Here is a 23,193-nt window from a genome sequence, read left to right on the forward strand (position 1 = left end):
GCGTGCGTGCGTGCGTGCGTGCGTGCGTGCGTGCGTGCGTGCGTGCGTGCGTGCGTGCGTGCGTGCGTGCGTGCGTGCGTGCGTGCGTGCGTGCGTGCGTGCGTGCGTGCGTGCGTGCGTGCGTGCGTGCGTGCGTGCGTGCGTGCGTGCGTGCGTGCGTGCGTGCGTGCGTGCGTGCGTGCGTGCGTGCGTGCGTGCGTGCGTGCGTGCGTGCGTGCGTGCGTGCGTGCGTGCGTGCGTGCGTGCGTGCGTGCGTGCGTGCGTGCGTGCGTGCGTGCGTGCGTGCGTGCGTGCGTGCGTGCGTGCGTGCGTGCGTGCGTGCGTGCGTGCGTGCGTGCGTGCGTGCGTGCGTGCGTGCGTGCGTGCGTGCGTGCGTGCGTGCGTGCGTGCGTGCGTGCGTGCGTGCGTGCGTGCGTGCGTGCGTGCGTGCGTGCGTGCGTGCGTGCGTGCGTGTGTGTGTTGTATTTTGTGTATATATAAAATTGGAACATTCATTTGCGATAAGAAATTTTCTTGATAAAAGTCTGTGAAATGAAAATATACAGGTTTTGTTTCATTTAGTCCCTGATTAATGTCCTTTCAGTTCATATAAAATTATTTTTCCAGTTGAAAATAAGTTGAAATGCCTCCCCCGATGCTGGCCCCTCTACTTGGTAGCTCTCCTCCCCAGGGGGAGAGACACTCTTTGGCATCTCAGTGATGACCTCGCCACAAGGCAGCCAAGTCTCAGGAGACATGTACATTTTGTAGGGAAGGGGGGGGGAGGCTCCTGAGTTGCAAGAGACTCAGCCGACTCGCAGTAGGTTGAGTCGTCATGTAAGGCACTGCTGAATCACGACAGGGGCAGCTAATCATGAAAGCCATGGGAGGCATGGTGGAGTCTTGTTCAGGAGACTTAATGAAGCAGGTTTTCCCAGTCATAGTATGCGCAAGGTCGACAGTCGGGAAAACACAAGTAGAAACAATTTCTGGTGCAATGCTATTTATTGTTTCCAACAAACACTAATAACTGAATCTGGCGTTTGTGACACATATCCGACAGTTTACCCTACGGTGCCTACTGGGTTATAGCATAGGAAACGAAACAGGACAGGATGCAGAACTGCCCGCGATGATCTTGCTGTCTTCAAGTGGACAGACATCTTAAATGGACGGATAGGACACATCTATAAACAAACGTATTGGTCAGAAATGGACCATCGAGAGTAGCAAACCTTTCACGCTAGAGCACCCGGGCATGAGGCAGTAAACATGAAGCATCCATAAACTGAGAGTTCAGTTGGCAGTGGCAACATGCAGACTCTCGCAGCTGAAAAGCGCAGGTGTCTTTAAGTGCAGGCAGGCAGAGGAAGCATCTAAATAATGAAACTATCAATATAAGTTCATAAATGTTGATAATATCCATTCAGTTGTATAAGAGGACATTGAATGTAAGCAGGAGTGTATGCAGCGGTGAATGGGAGCAATATATCCCCCCCACCACAAAATTCTGAAAAAATATATCATTCCCAGCAACAACAGAAAAGAATTTGAAAGCAAACAGTGAAAAAAGTAGTTGTATACTCCCCCCTTGCAAAATAAAATTTCTATGTACGTTCCTGAATGCCCTTGATTTTGCTTTTGAATGTAGGGTGCATTTGAATATAAAATGACCATGAACATAATTGATTTTAAGACTACCTTGCATGTTAGCTTGTATTTGAGATGACGATGACTATAAAATTACATTAAATAAAAGGATACCTTTGAATACAAGATTGTTTTGAACTAAGAGATAGTTCATTTGTTGGCAGAGCAGTGTTTGTGCACGGGTTCGCCGTGGACGAGTCCGGTCGGAAGATGTCGAAGTCGCTGGGGAACGTCGTCGATCCACAGGAGATCATGCGAGGTGGCAAAGACCCCAAGAAACAGCCTGCTTTTGGGGTCGATGTTCTCAGGTGAGGTTTACTGCAATCTCCGTATGTATTTCAAGATATGTATTTTTTTTGTTTCAGTCTGCTCCTCATACATCAATGACCTGATCTACCTTGACTGTACATGTTTGATGGGACGTGCATACATTGGTAGAATACCTTACCTATAATACCTTACTCAAAATTTGAGCCAGATACATATGTATTTTCAAATGTGTAGATTCCATTTGAGTAAATACTATAAATACGAACACTTTAATGGTGACATCAAAATGTATGTAATGTTGACTTGGTCATTTTTGGTAGCTTGTCTGCTAAAAAGTGGACAAAATAAATGTGAGTTAAAAAAAAATTAGCTGTCTGTAAAGTCAGTTTACGGACGATAGTTTAACGTGACAACGTCATAACAAAACATTGATTAAATGATTGATCCAGAAGAAAAGGAAATATCATATTCGGCCTGAGACTGAGCCGTAATAGGTTTTTGCAACCAAACCATTTAGACATTAAAAATATTATATTCTTTGAGGAAGAATTTTTTTTAATTTTTCTATCTTTTGTATGATAAAATCTACCTCTGCATACTTTTATGAATAAAATTATATCATTTTTATTGAATTATCACTATTTTGTATGGATACAAAGGAGTGAAATGAAATGTACAATAATTTAATTAATAAATTTACTTTTATTTGCATTCATTATTCAAATATATTTATTACTTTTGAAATTTTACGTGCACTGTATTTATTTTTACAAGTACAAAAAAAAATTTGCACCTGCCAGGATTTGAACCGACATACTTACGATTAGAAGATAGCACCACTGACCGCTCAGCCACGGGGCCATGTTTGATAATTAGAGGCACGATTATATGGTAATGCGCGATAAAACGAAATAACACCGAAAACCGCTTGAAAACACGAAATAAAACGAAATTGTGCGAAATCCGCGATATGTCACGAAATTTCGTCTATCCTGATTATTTACGTTTTTTTTCCACTCTGTAAGGACAATTCACTAACTTCAGCACAATAAAATGTTTCTGACAGTAACTAGCAGCCATATTTATTATATGCTACTGTGATTCATTATAGATTTTAAAATGAAGTCTCGGAATTAACGTAATATTTTCTTTAAACGGTAATCTTGTGTACCATAATAATTTAAGATGTTGATAACTATGATACAATGGCCGCCGTTCACTTTCTGTAAATACAAAAATAACAAACGTCGAAAATATGTTTTTCTAAGATTACGTTTATAATCATTAAAATATTACACACTAAAGCGCATTGATTTTACTGTTTATTTAAAATAAAGTACGTAGGGTACGAAAATAAAATTAACCCTGCTTAACGTAACGATTGTAAATAATAAATAGTGCATGTTTATGTCGGTATTAATTTTCACGTACGTATGTTGGTATTCGGTATGCGTTTGTATTCGCATCTATTCTCCATTGTTTTGATCTTTCCAGCACGGCAAGTTTTTGCGTATTAAGAGGTTAATTTCTTCCTATGTGATTAAAAAATTTTGATAATGCCTAAAACGAAGGTTTCTGCCAGTGACCGATCAAAAGAATTTTCCAGTGAAGGATTTTATTTCAGTGATAAAATTTTAATGTGCAAATTCTGTAACTGCAGGCTAGACTACGAGAGACGCGATACGCTTGTGAAACATGTCGCGAGTGAGAAACATAAGCGTTTGAGGCAAAACTCATCTGTTAAACGACATCCTTGTCTAAGAGTCTTTAATGCCATTAATTTGCTGTTCAACCCAAGAAATGTGAGTAGGGTTAGCATAGAAGATGCAAACCTACAGCAGTCTCTGCATAACTTGCGTTCTGTTTCCCATCTTCCCATTGATACATTCATACATGGCTATGTTGCTTTCAAAAAAATAATTGAGGATGAACTTTCATTGCCAGAAACAAGCCAAATTGATGTTGCAAAGGTAATTTGCTCCCTTAAAGGGGACTACAGTGAATTTGCTCAAGCCAGTTTAAGGGCAATCTTGTTCCGAACGTTCATTTTCCAGGTACTCACTGGTTGTTAGTGACAGAAGACAATGTCTCACTCCAGAAAATTCGGAAAATTTAACTATGAAAGCATTTCAATAAAACCGTCTTAATAGTAACTTTGGAAGTGCTTAATTGTGTATTTTTGTAGTGTATGTGATTGTAATTAAGTCGTGAAATTTTTAGTAGTTATTTAAAAGTTTGAATTTATGAATTTGCAAATGAACTTAATTGTAATTAGATCATGAGGTTTTAGTTATATTAATATTTGTTTTAATAAATTTTCATGTCGTACAGAAAAGCAAGAAAATTTTGCCGTGGTTATTTTGAGCAAAAAAATAAAACCATATAAATCCAAAATCTTTATTTCTTTACACCGAAATTTGTCTTAAAATAACACCACAAAATCTTGACTCTATTGATAATTAATAGTTTCAGATTATATATATACTACATATAAAAATTTTGTTCACGGTAGGGGAATAATATTATTTCGTTTTTATAACTCGATTTTATAACAAATACGCATCTCAAATACACCAAACTTATTTATAATGTGTTACAATATTTTTTAAAACATTGTGCAAAAGATCCCGGTTGTAATTTGAATTATTATGTGTAACTGTAAAACACCATTGTTGGTTCAAAACGTATTTGAATATTCAACATTACTTTTAAATAACCGTACCGATTGTGCTGAAAATCGGTGGACGATCGTTAAATTACATAATATTAATAATTGAAACGACAAAAATATGATTGAAAAGTCAAATCGATGATTGTTCCAATCGAGTGGAAGAGAGATGCCATGCATGCGTACAATGAGCAAACAGGAGACATCCGTAGTGGGACATCCGTAGTGGGACACTTTTTCGTGAGTGCAGCCGGCGTTCATCGATTTATTAGACGTCACATCAAAAAAAAAAAAATTGTGCTTGCCACCATGCGCTTTAGAAGTGAAACTATGCACTTAAATAAATTACTTCAATGATAGAACAATATATTCAGTCATTCATTTGAACATCAAAAGTAAACAATTAAGTACACAATGGAGGTTCAAACTGGAGTTCCACAAGTTGTACCAAACATGGTGACGAAAAACTTACGATGAGATATCTGACTCTCTACCTAATTATTATAAATTTCCTCTATCTCCAGATCTCCACCATTGTCTGCTTCACTCTTGAGAATTTTACTTTTCGCTATATCCTCTCACGTGTAACAATGTTTCACTTCAAAAATGTCCGAGATTTTTTTTTTGACGTGACGTCTAATAAATCGATGAACGCCGGCTGCACGCACGAAAAGTGTCCCACTACGGATGTCCCACTACGAATGTGTCCTGTTTGCTCATTGTACACATGCGTGGCATCTCTCTTCCACTCTATTGGAACCACCATCGATTATACTTTTCAATCATATTTTCGTCTTTTGAATTATTAATATTATGTAATTTAACGATCGTCCACCGATTTTCAGCACAATCGGTACGGTTATTTAAAAGTAATGTTGAAAATTCAGATACGTTTTGAACCAACAATGATGTTTTACAGTTACACATAAAAATTCAAATTACACCCGGGATCTTTTACACAATGTTTTAAAAAATATTGTAACACATTATATGTATAAATAAGTTTGGTGTATTTGGGATACGTATTTGTTATAAAATCGTGTTAATATTATACCCCTACCGTAAACAAAGTTTTTATAAATATATACATATAACATTTGAAACTGTATTACTTTAGTATGGCCTCGTGGGTGTGTGGTTAGCGTACTTATCTTTTAAACTAGAGGTTGTCGGTTCGAAACCTGGCAGCTGCGAATTTTTTTTGTACTTGTAAAAATAAATATGGCGCACGCAACATTTCAAAAGTAATAAATATATTTGAATTAATGAATGCAAATAAAAGTAAATTTATTAATTCAAGTGCACATTTCATTTCACTCTTTTGTATACATACAAAATAGTGATAATTCAATAAAAATGATTCAATTTTATTCATAAAAGTATGCAGAGGTAGATTTTATCATGCAAAAGATTGAAAAAATTAAAAAAAAATCTTCCTCAAAGAATATATTTTTAATGCCTAAATGGTTTGGTTGCAAAAACCTATTACGGCTCACTCTCAGGCCGAATATGATATTTCCTTTTCTTCTGGATCAATCATTTCATCAATGTTTTGTTATGACGCTGTCACGTTAAACTATCGTCCGTAAACCGACTTTACAGACAACCAATTTTTTTTTTTTAAATCTAAAAATAGTGTCGTAACTATTTGGTGGGAAAACTCTGGAAGGTTGTGAGTGTAGCCCCCGTCTCGCGGGCAGGTGGTGGGTTGCCTGCCACGCCACCCAGCACGCCAGCATCCCGGTGGGCCAGGGCGTGCTCCGGAACAGCGCTGACCACGTGCAGAAGCTGCGCGGCGTGCTGAGGTTCCTGCTGGGGGCCGCCCACGACATGGCGGCCGCGGGCGACGGTGAAGAACAGTTCTTCGTGCTGGACCGCTACTTGCTGCACACCCTGCATGAGCTGCACTCCGAGGTACACGGGACAACATGTGGCGGCGGTTTGAAACATTCCCGTGGACAAGAAAGATGAAATACCCTAACACACAGGAAAATATGAATATATTATACAAATGAATGACTTTTTTAATTAATTTTGGTAAAAAAAGTGTATATTTAAAAAATTAGTCAAATTAGCATCTATACCAAAAATCAAGGGGGGAATATTTATAATGTAAATTAGCAAGATGCTAATTTTTCCGGTGCTACCAATATCCTCATTCTTGACTAAGCCCCTGATGTGCTGTACATACATATAGTCTACTCCAGCTAAATAAATAATGAGAAGTTATAAATAAGATGTATGTACCTCTGGTAGTTTACTTAAAATGCTATTAATTACTTTTCCATCATTATTTTTTAGATTTTTTATTCTTGTTTCTTTGTAAATAATTTAAGCTGGATGGTGAAAAAAATATTTATATTTTTTGCCGTAGTTAGGGAATATTTAATTTCTATGCTCTTTATATTGATACTGAAAATGTCCAAGGATGAAATTTGTTGTTTTCATATATGCTTAGTAAATTACTTATTTTGTTAACATATTTATTTTACACTCACTGATTAAATGGTGAATAATTGTTACAGGAGATTGATTATAATACTGTGAAATAAATAAATTACAACAGTACTCTTTTAGTTTACCTGGTTTGCGATATGTTAAATGTTTTCAACCAAAGACATACAGTGTTTCTTTCATACCAACAGGTGGTAGCAATGTATGACAACTACCAGTACAACAGTGTCTGCACCTCACTCGTCAACTACGTGACAAACGAGGTCTCCAACCTTTACTGCAGTCTTTGCAAAGACAGGTACAGTTCACATTTTAAATATATCTAGGATGTTAAAAAAATTTGAAATGCTTGATCTGAAAAATTAGATAGCCAGATCAAAATGGAAAATATTGGGGTGAATTGAGTTAAGAAAAAAAAGGTAATATCAAACCTAGTAATGGGTCAAAACACTCAAAACCTAATTTTCTCGTATCCAAGTATTGAATTAAATCACAAATAGTACTTCCAATATACACCTTGAAACCAAATCCATTTCTCAGAGGTCAAAAAGTAAAATAATGTACAAGAAATAAAATATATATCAACTAAAGTGTTGAAAAATTAAACCTTTTTTAATGTTTGTTTTACAAACTAAGTTTCCTTACTGAATACATAATACATATCCTAATTTTATTTACATAATTACATCTGAAGAACAAAATACATTTGGAGAAAGGTTATAGCAATAGGACTTACGAGTTGTTTATGTTGAATTTACTACGTTTCCTCCAATATTTTCTTTGACTCTCTTTCCTTAAATATCAAACAATATTTGAGGATTTGAATGACCCATTCTTAATCAAAACCCTTTATATCATTCCTGATGACTGATGAATGAAATATTCATGTTCATTAACCAGAAAATTTTTTCTAAGACGTGAAATTACCGAGTCATGTGTTTTTAGTCCTGATACAGGTGCAGGAAAATTTCCCAAGTAGCAGGTAACTTCATGAGAGAGATCCATGCAAAAAATATAATGTGGAAATTTTCTTTCCAGACTGTACTGTGAACTGAAAGATGACCCACGACGCAGAGCGTGTCAGACCGTCCTGGTTCACATCTTGGAGGTGCTGACTCATTGTATGGCTCCAGTGTTGCCACACTTGGCAGAGGAAGTTTACTTGCACCACCCTCAGTGTCCAGGTACTGCGCACAGTATTTCCAGTTTTCTGTAGAGCTTTAAATTGTAGTCACTTTAATCGTCAAACTAGTTACAGCAAAACCCCTTATTTTCACTTTCCTGGGGGAACAAAGAAAAAAGTAATTGAAAAAAGTAAATTGAGGGAAAACTCTAAAACTCATCTCTTACATATGTACCACATTTCCTGTATGTACTGTATTTTGTCTTCAACAGATACTTTATCTTAACATTAAATAAAAAAATAATCAATACTAACCTACTAATACACATATCATCAATACTCGAGCCATGCCCAAAATACATCACATAAAATACACAAAAAGGCTATCAAATGTAACTTACTTGAAATGAGACAGTGCACACACTGAATGCAAATGGTGAGCTATCAATATCAATACTTAACTACATGGACACACACTATACAGCCATCAACCTAACCAAAGATGATGCCAACCAGCGCTGGCTACATTTCTGTATGTTCCACACAGCAGCTACGGAATAGATAATTGAAAACATGTCTGAAAGAGAATTTACACATCCAAAAACTTTGTATTCTTGTTAATTAATAAGTAATCGGTAATTTCCTGACAAATTATGGATTTTAGTCGTTGAAAAATACAGTTTTATATGGGAAATGAAGTTTTTGGGCAACTTAAACATGAGAAATAATAACTTACAATTATGGAGAATGGCTCAACTGAAACATTTAATTGTATTTTATGGGAAATCGTATTGTGCGAAAACGTCTTAACATGTTTTACAATAATAAAAACAGTTTTATGTCATACAAGATGTGAATAGCAGGAAGAAAGTAATTTTGACAATATAATTTGAGGGAAAGTATTGCATTATACTTAATGACATGTAAACAAGACCTAGAGAAAATGTCATTTATGGCTGGAAAACACAAATACAGAAATGCAAATATGGGGTTTCACTGTAATTAGAATACCACAATACATAGATAAAATTAACAAGTCCAATCATTATTTATCCTTTTTTTATATTAATAATAATTAATTTGGTTATTGTATGCTATACTTAGTTCTACTATATTACATTGACAAACTCAAACAAAATAGAGCAGTTGAATTACTTCCTCACTCAAATTCAATTCAACTGAAAATAAATTAAACTTCAGCTGGTTTATCTCTTCAGAAGTAACCAGCATGGCACAAAGACAGCAAAAACCATAAATAAACAATAATAATAAATCACCACTAAAATAGATATGTATTGCATGCATATTTTACTCTATGTGCTAGCACTAGTTTATTTATTTGTTTATAGCAATAGTCGAGTGTCATGAATGCTTTTATATTGTATCGTTTTATCAGGGGCAAGTCTTGAAAATCAAAATACTGTCTTTGCATGCAAATTTTTTTTTTATAAGTAATGTACCAATGCTAAATAAATGTACACTATGTTCACAAATTGTTTGGGCATAAATTAAATGGGTGGGAGGAAATTTCAAAAAGTGCAATTTTTGTTAAGGAACATACATGTTTGGAAACAAAACCTTGCAAAGTTACAGGCGTATACAGTAGCCCACAAATTTTAAATTTGGTGGGCTTTTAGGGGACTACTCCATCGGCTGAGAGGACATGCGATTGCAGCACAGTGACGTGCAAACACTCTGCGGGAAGCAGGTGACGAGTGCAGACGTTTAGAGTTAGCCACATGCACTAGTTACCATCAGTCTGGCGTACAGCACAGTGGATGGTTGCTTGTAGTAGATATACACGTTTGGCTTTGAGCGATTAGCACAGTGTTGACTGTTAGTGAGTACGACGCTGCAGTTACAGATTTGACAAACAAAAATAGCACGACAGACTCATCATTCGCAGAGATGGCTGGTATGTTAATGGTGTACGGCCTGGTGAAAATAATTGCAACAGAAGCAGTGCACATTTACCAATGGCACTTTCACAGCAGACATGTACCGAATGCCACTAACGGTAATGTACACCAAACTGCGCATAGCTGATTCGTGTCTGCGCCCGGCTAGTTGCCTGCTTCCCTTGGAACATTTGAATGTCACAGCGCTGCAATTTCTCATCCTCTAAAACAGGCCAAAAAAAATTATATGCTACTTGTTCGCACAGGGTTTGGTTTCAAGACAACATTCCTCGACAAAAGTAAAGTATGCTTGATTTGGCATTTTCTACCACCTATTAAATTTATGCCCTGCACTTAGAGATAACTCAAATTTAGAATTCATACAAATACATTTGAAATTTTTTTTAACTAGAGTCCAGATTTGTTGACTTTGATTTGATGGTTGCTGTGCATTAACGAGTGTTGGGACAGGAACCATGACCACTCATAATTTATGAGCTCTACCGATTGGACCGTGACATTGATGATAACTGCTGAATCACCACATCTTGCAGGAAAACTAGCTGTGTGTGCTGGTTTAAGAAAGGGCAATGTTCCCAGAAGGGCGGTCACTGTTCCGGTCCGGGAGACTGGAGCTGCCGGACAACTGGAGCGACCCTGGTGTCGCCCGTGCCATGGAAGTCGGCCTGGGCGTGAGGCGGCAAGTGAACAAGTTGGTCCCAGGCAACACTTGGGAAGTGGCCGCAACCATCAGGGCCTCCGGCGAAGTGTTTGAGACACTCAAGGTCAGTACGGTGCCATTAAACCATTTCACTGCAGTTTTCATTTGTAGCATATTTCCCTGGTAATACATTATAATTAGAGCCACGGAATTTTCGCCAATTCATTTAGTCGCAAGCTAGAATGCAAACCTCCACACTGTCGCACTAAGTTCATGATTTGACAGCAGTTATTCGGACACTCCTCTCTATGACCGTGAGCCAACGATGCCCAGCTAAGAGAGAAGTAAGCGAATCAGGTAGTGCCAAATAACAAGGATAAAAATGTTCTCGCTAAGAAATCAACCAATGGGGTTGAGCACACCTATAAGTTTGAATTCTATCCTGAGGCCAGAGGAATCCGCGAAATTTCCGGGACTCTAATTATAATAAATCCCTAGAGTTGTTATATAACAGCTGTTGGAATAAATAATTCACGTTCAGCATGTATTTTAGGACTGTTGATGGACAATAACAAGTTTGTTGTGATCCTCTTTAATTTAAATAATTTGTTTTGGCACTGTAGTTCAGCACTGTAGCACTATAGTTCAGTTTTTCTCTAATTTTGAAATGATGGGTGTATTGGTTTTGGTGCAATTGGTATTGACAGCATAATCCATCACAAATATGTACATAGTATTATTTGAATGTTTTATTGACATGCTAGAGATGTGTAAGCAATTACTTCGTGCACCCAAACACAGGAATGAGCAGTTTTTAAATTTTGTGTAATTTGTACATCAAGGGATTCAGATTTTGCCATGCAGTCAAATCTTGGGGAATAGTAGTGTTGATAAAATCTTCTTAAAGATTAAAATCAAATTAATCTGGATATTTATAAGATAAAATTATTAACAGTCATTCCCATCAACAACTGCATGGAAATTTAATTGAAACATAGCCTGTCTTCGGCCTGTTACAACAGAATTCATACATGAATATTAGGACAAGCAGTTACATAACGTCTTCTTGCTGGAAATATAACATTTGGCGAATATTCAGTTAGTATGGGTTGGAATGGATTAGTTACTGTGCCTGCACTTCTCATCATAATTTTTACCCAGGGTTAGGAATGGTCCAATAAAATTCTTGTATACCGTACAATTTTATAAAATAATTCAAATTATATTTGCAACATTTTTTTTTCAGCTTTCAATACATATATGATGTAGCATACATCATAAAGTCATATTTATCAAATTTGAGTACACAACTAAGTTATTAACATTAACTCATATAAATGTTTACATCATTAGAAGTTAATGGCTCATATGTCAAAGGGGTCAAACTAATCTAAAATTTATTTTGTAATACAGAATAAACTATAAAAAAATATTTTAGGCTTTCCTTGAGCAGTATAAATTATTTTCGTTCATACAACTGGTCTAACTTAGAGAAGGGTACAAATTAACTAAAAAATTTGTGAAATGAAACTGTAACAAAATTAAGCAACAACTAGAGAACTAGTAAATGAAAGTGTTGTACTTGATTGTGGTATTTCGGCGTTAAGTTACATTTAAGAAACACACAAATTCATTCGTTGTTATTTCGGCTTTGTGGTCTATTTTGACATTCAGCGTTATGGTATTTCGGCGTTGTGGTAACGACCCAACAAAATCTATAAAACACTGTTGACCAACTAATCATCGTCGTCACACCATTCGAAAATGAATGTTTGTGTACATTTTTCTGCTTTTTGGCATGATTTAAAATGCTTGTGCTGCCCCGTACGGCTGGGTGACGAAGTAAAGATAGTTCCTAAGGTCCCCTTTAAGAGTTTCCAGAGCTTGGTACCTGGTTCGCCCGATAATCTGCTTGATACTATGACGCTGTTCCAACTATATGCCAGCGCCCCCGGCTGACGTGGTGTGGCCACTCACGTAAGGCTGTTCCAAACACCGTTCGCCACTGTTTGCCCAATTATCTGCTTGCTTTTGTATTTATCCGATGTCACTGTTCCAAGCTGACGTCAGTGCCCCGAGCGGTGTGCGTAGGCTTTAAAACTTTGCCTGTTTGTCTTATCTATCCAAACATTATGCTGGAAAGAAAAATAAACGCCGTAGTTTTGCGTATTTTTACAGTATATTTTTGGGTTCAACATTATAACGTGAGCTAGTGTAAGCTTTTGTTTGCTTTAGTGCATTTATGATTAATGTTCAGTGGTGGCCATGTTGCGGTGTTTGTTTACCAGTGACGAGACAAGTCTTTTACCCAGTATTTAAATTTTGCGTAAAAACACTGCGATTTAGCGTTTTAATACTAAATTTAGTGTAAAAATGCTGTTGTGGCGCTTTCGTGTAAAAACTGTATTTTACTGTGATTTTGCGTTTATCGTCGTTTAATCGCGTTCACGAAAAGAACAGGCCCCTACTAATACGCAGTGATAATTTTTTTATAAAAATTTTTTTGTACTTTTGACTTGTGTATAACATAGACCCAAGTTTTAGATATTGTTTATTTGGGGAAATATGACTGTGTTATATATGTGCCTAGTCAGTCATAACCCCACTCAAAGAGTTGTTAAATAATTGTATCTGACAGATTTGCAATGTTGTGAAATGATTTTTTTTGCTACATGCGGGAATCGACTTTTATCACCGATTCTTGATTATTAAAGTAGAATTGGTAGGTATCGATGAAATTAGGAATCGTTTTTCTCATCCCTAGTTTTAATTTTTTTTTGCAATGCCTGTTTTTAGCTTGTTTTCTGTGCATATTTATCTTTCTTTTTTGTCTGTTATTGAGGTTTTTTCCGACATACAGTGCAGTCTGCAATTGTGTATGTCCAAAAAATACTTAAATAAAATTAGCTTTTGTGAATTATTTATTACACTACTCTTGACTCTCGAGGTCTATATTTGGATTTGACACACACTCTTAAGAATCAGATTCGAGATTTGCACTTGAGAAAAAAGTGGAGTCGACCCATAAAACTGGATTCACGTGTCGGCTGTGCCTGCAGACGTTCCAGCCGGAAGGAGGGGCGAGCACGGACTCCCAGCTGACAGAGCTGCTGCAGGTCTCGGAGGCCCGTCTCCTAGAGGACGGTGGCGGGGGCGAGACGCGGGCGGAGGTGTCCCCTAGCGAGGGCAAGCTGTGCGAGCGCTGCCGGAGGCACACGTCGCCCGAGGAAGGCAGGCCATGCAGGCGCTGCGAGAAAGTCCTCCGGGCGCTGGGAGCCGCCGCCCGCTGAGTCCCCAAGTTCACTCACGGCCACACAACAGCCAGTATACTCACAACTGTGAAAATGTTAGCTTGAATCAAGCAAATGTGCACATTTCAATAATAATTTTATTTATTTTTATTCATTTCGTTTTATTCACTTTCCAGTTCCCAACTAGGCCATTAATTACTCTTCAAAGATTGCAATGATTCAATTTTTTTCTCTCTCGAAAAATTCCACAATTTTTGATTTATTGGCACTCACTCTTGCACTAAACTTACATATTTTCATGTTCTGCCACTTTCAACTCTTTGCTTCTATGTTGGTGTATTCTAGGATGATTTTACTGGAATGATTATTTTGAGACGTTAACACCTTTTAAATAGAGTAAAATGAATAAATTAATAATTATCACATGTCTTGAAAAATATGTGAAATAGAATGGAACTGGGATCCCCATTATTTCACAAGTGGTTATAAAAGAGTACAGGATTTGTTTCCTATTGGCAGTTATGTAAAATAGAACAGATTGGGAATTCTCATTCATTCTCCAGTTATTGTAATAAAAAAAAAATTACGGGATTGATAAATTTCTTGTTGGCAGGTTAATAAAATAGAACACAACTGGGATTTCCTTCATTCCGGTAGCCTAAGCTAAAATTATCCTTAGTTACGAGCCTATAAAAAAAATGCAATTAAGGAACTTATATGTAAATTTGGATAAGTTACACAACCACTTCGAAAATACTTATATAATTGTTATGCTTCCTTGAAAGCTTGCTTTGTAGTTGACAAACAATGTTTCAGATAGATAACTGTGGATGTGAGATTCCCCTTCTCGATCATTTCCCAATGGCCTGAATGGAATTTGTTTTCTGTATAACACATTATAAAAGTGTTAGCTAATTAATTCAGTTTACCTGTTATTCTGTATATCTTTTCTTATATTTTACCTCCAAAAATAAATATTTCAGTACATCTTTAGAAAACAGGTTGCAAGTTGAGTTTATCATTAAACTACAGGTTTTTTTTATAATAACTTCTACCTCAGCACGGCACTGACATGAATAAAGATTACTTTTGTTGTGTTTCTAGTATTTTTATCAAAACTACTTCACAACTGACCAATTAGTCTAGATCCAATGTAAGCTTTACAAAATGGTATATTGAAGAGAAAAAATGCACAGAATAAGAACTATTATGAATTTATTTTAATTTTATTGACGAATCTCCAAACTACCACCAGTGACGCTGTTACACTTCTTCCATTCATTTTCTGGGCCGCTACATTACCTTTCATGCTCCGGCAAAGGGCGGGTAGAGCTTAGTTGGAAATCTATACATATTAACTACATCTAAACTGCGTTACTTATGCCACTTTTGAATGTTCTACAGGGTACGGGAAATGGAGGATTGGTGGAGTTAAGGTTAGCAAAGGCTGCTCTTTCCCCATTTCCCATACTTCTTAGTGTTCACCCTCCAACATCACTAATATATATTATAAATTTTCACTTTTTAAATGACTCCTTTTGTGCAGCTCAATGGCAAAGGTTCCACTGTAATGGCATGTGATTTCATGCTTGTCGTACATGTCAAAAACACTGCAAAATCTTGCCCCGTTGAATACAAAGAACTTGACTGTCGAGCCGAGTCAAGATGAAGTTAGGTACTTGCTTGACTCAACTTTTCGAGTCTCAGTCCACCTCTAGTTTTTCTCTCCCTGACCATTGGAAGTTTATTTCCCAATTACCTTTGAACATTATGTTTAAATTCTTGGGATCCTTCAGATATGCAATACAGTAGAATCTCGTTATAGCGAGCACGGTAATAGCGAGAACACGGCTATAACAAGGTATTTTTGAGGAATTTACGGCGTGATCGCTTGAAGCGCGCTTTTGTTATTTGTGTGCTTTATCTCCGCCCCTCTCGCTCGCCGCTAGACGTCTTGCCGTTAACGCTGTCACATTATTCAGCCTTGCAGTCGCCACCTAAGTGCGTGGCTTTAAAAATAGAATCCCGTCCTTTCTTTCTTTTATCAAACTTCCGTGAGTTATCTGTGCCGTGTGTTGACAAAGTTTGAGATTGGAACAGAAACAACGTAAGAAAGTATTTTTTACAAATTAGAAATATGTATGTTTTTGTTTTTATAATCGCGTATTTTCACGTTTTCTTGGTTATCTTAAGAGATAATATTAAAAAGCCACTCTAATGAGATTTAATTGTTTCTTGGTTAACAAAAACTGTTAAATATCAAATATTGTTAATTGTTTATATTCTATTTATTATTATTTACGCGCCGTCATACTGTACGCGTACGCTATACGACTCGATTCGTTGCTGCATCATAACATAGCATGTTATGCGGTATCAGAAGTAACGAGTAACGTAACGATACGATAGTAACGAGTACTAATTGTTATAGTAACGAATACATACGGGTACACATTTTTTTTTCGTTACTTTTACACCTCTAGTAGGCACTACCGTATTTATTTCTGAATCGCTAGGGCAGTTTTCTTGTAACTTTTGTTTCGGTCAGTTGTTGTGGTATCTGTCCGGGAAAGGGGTGGTGTTGGTTTGAGTTTAATCCCAAATTTATTTTCTAAAAAAGTTGACAGGTTTCTTTAAATGAAAAAAGTATAGTTTTCCAGCGACTATTACGTTTGAGGCGTATGTGCGTTGCCGCAACCGCACTACTGCTTTTTTGTAATGAATTAAATCGTCGCGCTACACTAGCACCACCTGTTAGCAACATCCCGAACCAACATGGCCGCCAGCAGACAGCCCGCGTCGACGATAGATAGCAGCACAATGCTGCGTCGGCCGCGGGCTGAGATGCTATACTTACGTGGCTTGGTAGGGTATTCTGGTTATTTTGACGCAATCGGTGATCGCACCCGTACTTATAGGGTATCGTTTTAAAGAGAATTCACACATCTGCTCACAGAAATTAAGATTTCGTTAATATAACCTGTTATTTTCCAATTATACAGGTTTAAACACAATTTTTATGCTATTTTCGGTTAATTTTTATTTTTTGGGGGCCAAAATTTGTCCAATTCGGTTATAGCGAGGACACGGTTATAGCGAGGCTCAAACCCGGAACTGTGACACCTCGCTATAACGGGACTCTAGTGTACATACTTTCATAAATATTATTATGTACAGAAAAAGTACATACCAATATTTTATTTTCATTAAAAATATTTTTTAAACACATTAAAGAGACCAAAACATATTTTGTAAAAAAAAAAAATATATATTAATGCAAAATTTACAAAAGTTCACATAAACCACTACAAAATCAATTAACTGAAATATTAATCAAATCATTATTTTAAAACAAGCATTCAAGAACATATTTGAATCATACAATATAAAATTGTTGTTAAATAGTTATGTTTTTTTTTCTCCATAAAACATTTTCTTTTTTAACAAAAATCAACAACATAGCAATATAAGATAGAATCACTACACAATTCACAGCCAAAACATGCTGCACAAAACTAAAACATCGCCTATAAATAGAAAATATCACATATTTAGTATTTTTGTTCAGACAAAGCACTTCAAAAAATCAAGTAAATAATAATCCACTTATCTAATATTCCAAAATGTACTTCTAGAGCAGAGAGTCTAATTACACAATTGCTTTGACACAAAACTCTTGATCATTGAGTAAACACTATTTAATGCCTAATATAAATTTTTAAGTTACACCAAAATAAACACTGAATTGATGTGTAACATCTTACCTATACAGCATTTGGTGGGAGTAATTATGTAAATGCAACGGAAGTAAATAAATGGAAATGTGTTAAACAACCTCAGTGCTGCCATCTGTAGGTGTATGGCACAAACCAAAGTTGAAAAAAAAATATGGGGAATTTTTATAGTGTTAACTTTTTAATGAAATTTAACAAACTGGGTAGTATTTTAATAAAATTTCTTGTTGAAAATTATGCCCAAAGCCATTTTCGTTTTATCGGAGCCGTTTCATTATAGACACTGAAATTTTCGTCTACTTATAAAATAAATTAATTGTCAAAAACAACTGTTCCGACAGAGAATTCTAGCAGTGGGTGTGGAAACTACGAATGATTTGCGTGAAATGTAGTTGAAAACACAATTTGCATCTATCTATCACGCTCAGCATTATTTTAAAGAATTCTACGTTAAATTTTGTGTCTTATAAGTGTATATGCTACATGAGAACACATGAATTTGCTTGTTACCGAGGTTAGATGTTACACATCACTGGCGAGTACTGAAAGACTCACATTTTTTTGTTATAGTTAACAATTTCTTTCTTTGAAAGGTGAGAATATAATACCTTGCTACCTGACCCCTAGGTATTATCATCAACTACCAACTAAGAATATAAATGTATGTGTGATTTTTAAAGGTATTTTTAACAATTGTACTCTTTTACAGTATTCATAAAAGTATATTGAATTGTCTCAGTTTCAAGCTGCTTTTTTAAAAAATTTTAAATTTCATTAACGTGCAAATATTTTCCCTTATAATTGTACAGATAATTTATCAGTTTTTAATAATAATAATAATAATAATAATAATAATAATAATAATAATAATAATAATAATGGGTGTAGCCACATGAATTTACAAAAATAAAACCATAAAATCGTATCTCTAGGCTGAGCAATTTCTATAGATTACCTGCAAATTAAGTACACAACATAGTCTGTATGTAACTCTGGATCAAGTTTTTACTGGATATAATAACGAAAGTTTAAAAAAATATAAAAACTAACTATAAAACAAAACTAGTATGTAACCTTTTTTCCCATTTGTCATACATTACTTTATGTATCTAAAATATTTGAATTTCGAAGTACTTCATTTTAAAATTTGTAGTGCTTCTTTAATAGTAACTTTGTTACAAGTGTAGCTCGAAACATATAACCTACTTTTCAGATCAATTTACAATTCTTTAGTATCTACGTTTGCAGTAATCACATGTTTTAGCAATCATGGATTCGCTCAAAAACTGAGGTAATTATTGGTCATTTTAAGTTATGGCAATCATTTAATCCACACACCAGTAGCATACATTTCAAAACAGAAAAGCTGATGGGACAAAAAAAATTGTGAATTGACTTATTAGAAAATTAATTAGGGCATTAATTGCTACAACATAATGACTGTATTGAAAAATAAATTTCAAACTGCCACTTATGCTGAACAAAAGGTCCTAAAAATACTGTTTTATGTTTTTACTTAGTTACGATTCAAATACCAAAAATATGTTATCTTAAGCTTGATTGAGTTTACACATTTGGGGACCCCATCACATCCTTTTAATACTAAACGATCACCAAGATGCGGTACTCTATTAAGGTTTATACACAAAGAGTGGCCTAAGTGAATCACAACCATCACACTGCATCTGATGCAAATCTACTTTGCCCAACTGACTTTTAATCAGCAACTCTAAAATTTACAATATAACTGTACATATAAAAATGTATTACATGTCTTTAGGATAGTTCAACCAACCTTTAATGTACAGTGAAACCTCATGACAAAACGACCTCGCCTTTAAGGATTTTTAACTTCAAGTAAAATAAATTCTTTAGATGAAATTGTATATTATTAAAACTATTATAATTGCCCTGAAAGCAGTTTTTTTTGTCAGTAAAGATGCCTTTTACAGTGAAATCTCATTACAACATACCTGAAAATACCTAGTTTTGTAACTAAATAAATGAAAGAATTTTATACAAAATTGTTACAAACTGTAAAACATATTGCAGGGTCTGAAAATGTATGCTTTAAATGTTTAAAGTGAGAAATCCTTTAAAGTGAGGTGCATTGTAACGAGGTTTAACTGTGACTCAGCTAAACAGACCAAATTAGTGGCCCGTCTAAATCTCTAGTAACTGTTGAAGAGTACAGACCAATTGTCATCGTAGTCTTCTCAAAGACAGTCCACAGTGCAGGGAGCAGGCATCTTGCCCGTGCTGGGGCGTATTTAAGCATCGCGCACCACTGGGATTTGTCACCGAGCAAAGTGGCTTCAAGGGGCTGAAGGCAGACTGCATTCTCCTGTTGGGAAAATAATACCAGTCAAGGTCTAAACACTAATTAATGTTTGCAGAAAAAAAAGTCTACAATTCACTGACACTTTTCACTGTACTTTCTAGTCACTTATCTTAAAGATTTTGGTGCAGAAAATCAGTGGCTTTCAAAAATAGTAATGAGAACTGAGGGTAATGGAATAAACGTAACTAGGGACCTCAGAAAACTGACATGAGTACATGAAACTGACCATAAGCTGTGTTAAAAATGCAAAAGCATTGCAAAAAAATCGGACTAAAACATAAAACCAGTGAAAAAAATCGGTGCAGCATATTTACATTGTTTTGTAGCATTGCAGGGTCATGCCCTCGCCAGCTTTTACTTTTTTTTAAAAAAGAAAAAAATAACGTATTTGTCATTCAGTTGGATCAGCTGGTTCAATTTAATGGAGACCTAGGTTTTGTATTTGTATTTTATAGTTTGGAATATTTTGCAATAGTTCTGATATTTATTTTTATTCAGAAAAGCCTTTTAACTACGTTGTTACCGATTATCACAAAGTTGGCTAGGTTACTAATTAAGTAAGTGGATTGTCAATATTTTATTCAATTTAAATGATGATGTTGTAACTGTATTTTTTTACACGTGTGTTCCATAGTGTGTTGGTGTTATTTCTAGAACGTAGGACAGTGGTTTCTGTGGGGGGAAAAAAAAAGAAGAAAAGAGTAATTTTGTACTGTGATTTGTCTGGCCAGCCATCGCTCAGACACTGTCAAGTGAGGTCATGGTGGTTGGTGGCTTACAAATCTAACATTATAATGTAGGTAGTCAAGAATATTTTCACGTCTGTGGTGTGGGCTGGGCTCTTTCCAATGTTCTTGCAAACAATTATATAGAATATACTCAACCACAGACGACAACGTAGGCCTTCTGCAAGAGTTGGTGTGCTTTGTTTTTGCACGAGAAAAATTTTGTTCTCGCACTGACTGTGAGTTTCAGACAACTTCAGGATTTAACCAGCATTTTTATGTCATTACTCATTAATAAAGGAAATTAACTACATAACTGTAAATAATCAGCAAGTTGTTTTCAAGCAACGAACTGCCTTGGTAAGGTTAAACTTTTGTATGGAACTGTGTCATAATGGAATTTTGGTAAAAATAATAATAATAAAGGAACAAAACTTGATTTTCACATTCTGTTTATTTTCACAAGAAGAACATCACAACTTTTTAAATTATATTGACAACCTTAATTTTCGTGAACTATTTTGAATTACAACTTGTGCTGAATTAGTTTTCCAAGTATTTTATGTACATGCAATCCAGATCATAGCTATCCGGGACATCTAGATTGTTTCAAGTTCTAAAATTTGGAATCAAATTTTTATTTCTGCCTTTCACTCCCTTAAAATTTGGATTCTGTATGCTATGAATCTAAACTTATAAATTGTTGATAATTCAGAAGAAAAAGCTTATTTTCCATAATAAAAAAAAGATTAGAAATTCAAATTTATTTTACATTCTGACAACTTTTTCCAATCATTCTCTAGAAGGACGTTTTGAAAATTTAAGTAGTTTAAAGTTTTAGTGAGTGGTTAGGTTAGATATATTAAAAGTACTGTGAAATTCTGGAAAAGGTAAGTTAGATTGCTAAATTAAAAAATAAAGTGAAATGGTGTGAATGTTTGGTTAGGTTAGCTACATTATAAATACTATAAAAAAGTAATAATGATTGGTTATGTTAAGTTACCTCAGTATATTTTACATTGGTAATTCATAATGATTTTACAGTGGGCCTATTTTTTAATATAGCTACCCAAATCTAACCAACCATCCATACCACTTTTAAGTATAATCAATATAGCTAACAAAACCCAACCAACCATTTTCACAATATTACAGTATTTGTAATATATGTAGTATGTACCTATCCTAACCACTCGTTAGAGTGGCAAACTACATTACATATCACAGCACCGTTTAAGAAAATGATTGAGAAACATAACAGGATATTAAAAAAAGATAATCATTTAAGTTTTATTTTCTTCTTCAGAAAAGTGAACTACAGATTAACCAGGCATGTGAGCATCTTTATATTTTTCTTGAAATTCAAACAAAAAACTAAAATAACTTAAACTTTTTATCACTAAAACAACATGGTACTGTACGTACTATAAAAAAAAATAGAAAAAAGTAAACCAGTTATCATTTTACATAACCAGGGCAGTACCTTCACAAAATGTACATTTATAGACGTTTTAATAACAACTTAAGTAAATATAAGCAAAGAGATGGAGCAAAACAAACGTAAAAACACTTTGTAACATGTTTTCTCATATCATTAACAATAATTTCTTGGTCTAAACTATATTATTACGAAGTATAAACAAACAAAAAGATTTATTTCCATATTATTTATTCAGAATTTTCCTGGGAAACAAAGCTTTTCCCTACTTGAAAAAGATTAAATTTGTTGTGTCACATCAAGTAAAAAGATAAGTTACATAAAACAAGGTGTCATTACAAAATAAGTTGAAGCTTCTCTTGCAAAACAAAGCCATCATGCTTTTACACTAAATACCAAAGGTATTAAGATATAAGATGTTTAACTTGTTAGTGTACACACAGCACAAAGAGCAAAGCATCTCATTTGAGACATTCGTAAATATATTGATGATTCTAAATAGAGAATAACCACATTCTAAAAATCCTTTAAAGTGATTATTAATGATGGGTCAAATCCAAATCGGTAAATATGTAGTTGAGCGGTATTAGCGAAAAAAAAATGTTAAAAATCCGAAAATACCTTTATTAGATGCTCTTAAACTTCCTCTTTTCATTAAAAGCGGCAGAGATAAGAAATTCCAAATACTTTAGGAGATATCGCCGTTCTTATTTTGCTATCCAAGACCTGTGTAATCATTCGACCGTAGCGATTTTTTTTATTGCCATGTGTTTGTGAATGCCTAATTAATGAAAATGGTCGATTAGGTCAGGTCAGTTACATTATAAATACTTTGAAACTAAGCGTACATTAAAAATAATATGAATTAATTTCAATGGTTCTTTGGTTTTAAAGTATTTATAATGTAACTGACCTGACCTAACAAACCAGGACAAAGGATGAACAGTAACAACTCACGTAAATTTTTTTTGTTATTTATTACTTGTGCAACAATAACAAAT

At 35.2% G+C, this 23,193-nt stretch overlaps 2 protein-coding genes across 5 annotated transcripts in view; one reads left to right on the top strand and one right to left on the bottom strand.

Annotated features, from left to right (window-relative positions):
- The window catches only part of LOC134531843 (isoleucine--tRNA ligase, mitochondrial), a 48,431-nt gene extending 34,327 nt beyond the window's left edge, over positions 1 to 14,104 (top strand). For 3 of the 4 annotated variants that reach the window (XM_063367825.1, XM_063367826.1, XM_063367824.1), the window contains 6 exons: positions 1,794 to 1,937; positions 6,268 to 6,481; positions 7,213 to 7,319; positions 8,060 to 8,205; positions 10,643 to 10,827; positions 13,763 to 14,104. In XM_063367825.1, coding sequence (XP_063223895.1) covers positions 1,794 to 1,937; positions 6,268 to 6,481; positions 7,213 to 7,319; positions 8,060 to 8,205; positions 10,643 to 10,827; positions 13,763 to 13,993 — 1,027 coding nt within the window. In that variant the 3' untranslated portion in view covers positions 13,994 to 14,104. The remainder of the gene's footprint in view (positions 1 to 1,793; positions 1,938 to 6,267; positions 6,482 to 7,212; positions 7,320 to 8,059; positions 8,206 to 10,642; positions 10,828 to 13,762) is intronic. The other variant, XM_063367828.1, reaches the window with a different exon arrangement.
- A 3,101-nt stretch (positions 14,105 to 17,205) lies between these two features.
- Positions 17,206 to 23,193, bottom strand: part of LOC134531844 (protein brambleberry-like) — a 35,846-nt gene continuing 29,858 nt past the window's right edge. Inside the window, exon 11 of the mRNA XM_063367829.1 lies at positions 17,206 to 20,032. Coding sequence (XP_063223899.1) covers positions 19,891 to 20,032 — 142 coding nt within the window. The 3' untranslated portion in view covers positions 17,206 to 19,890. The remainder of the gene's footprint in view (positions 20,033 to 23,193) is intronic.

Source organism: Bacillus rossius, chromosome 5 (assembly GCF_032445375.1).
Source record: "Bacillus rossius redtenbacheri isolate Brsri chromosome 5, Brsri_v3, whole genome shotgun sequence".
Lineage (NCBI taxonomy): Eukaryota > Metazoa > Arthropoda > Insecta > Phasmatodea > Bacillidae > Bacillus > Bacillus rossius.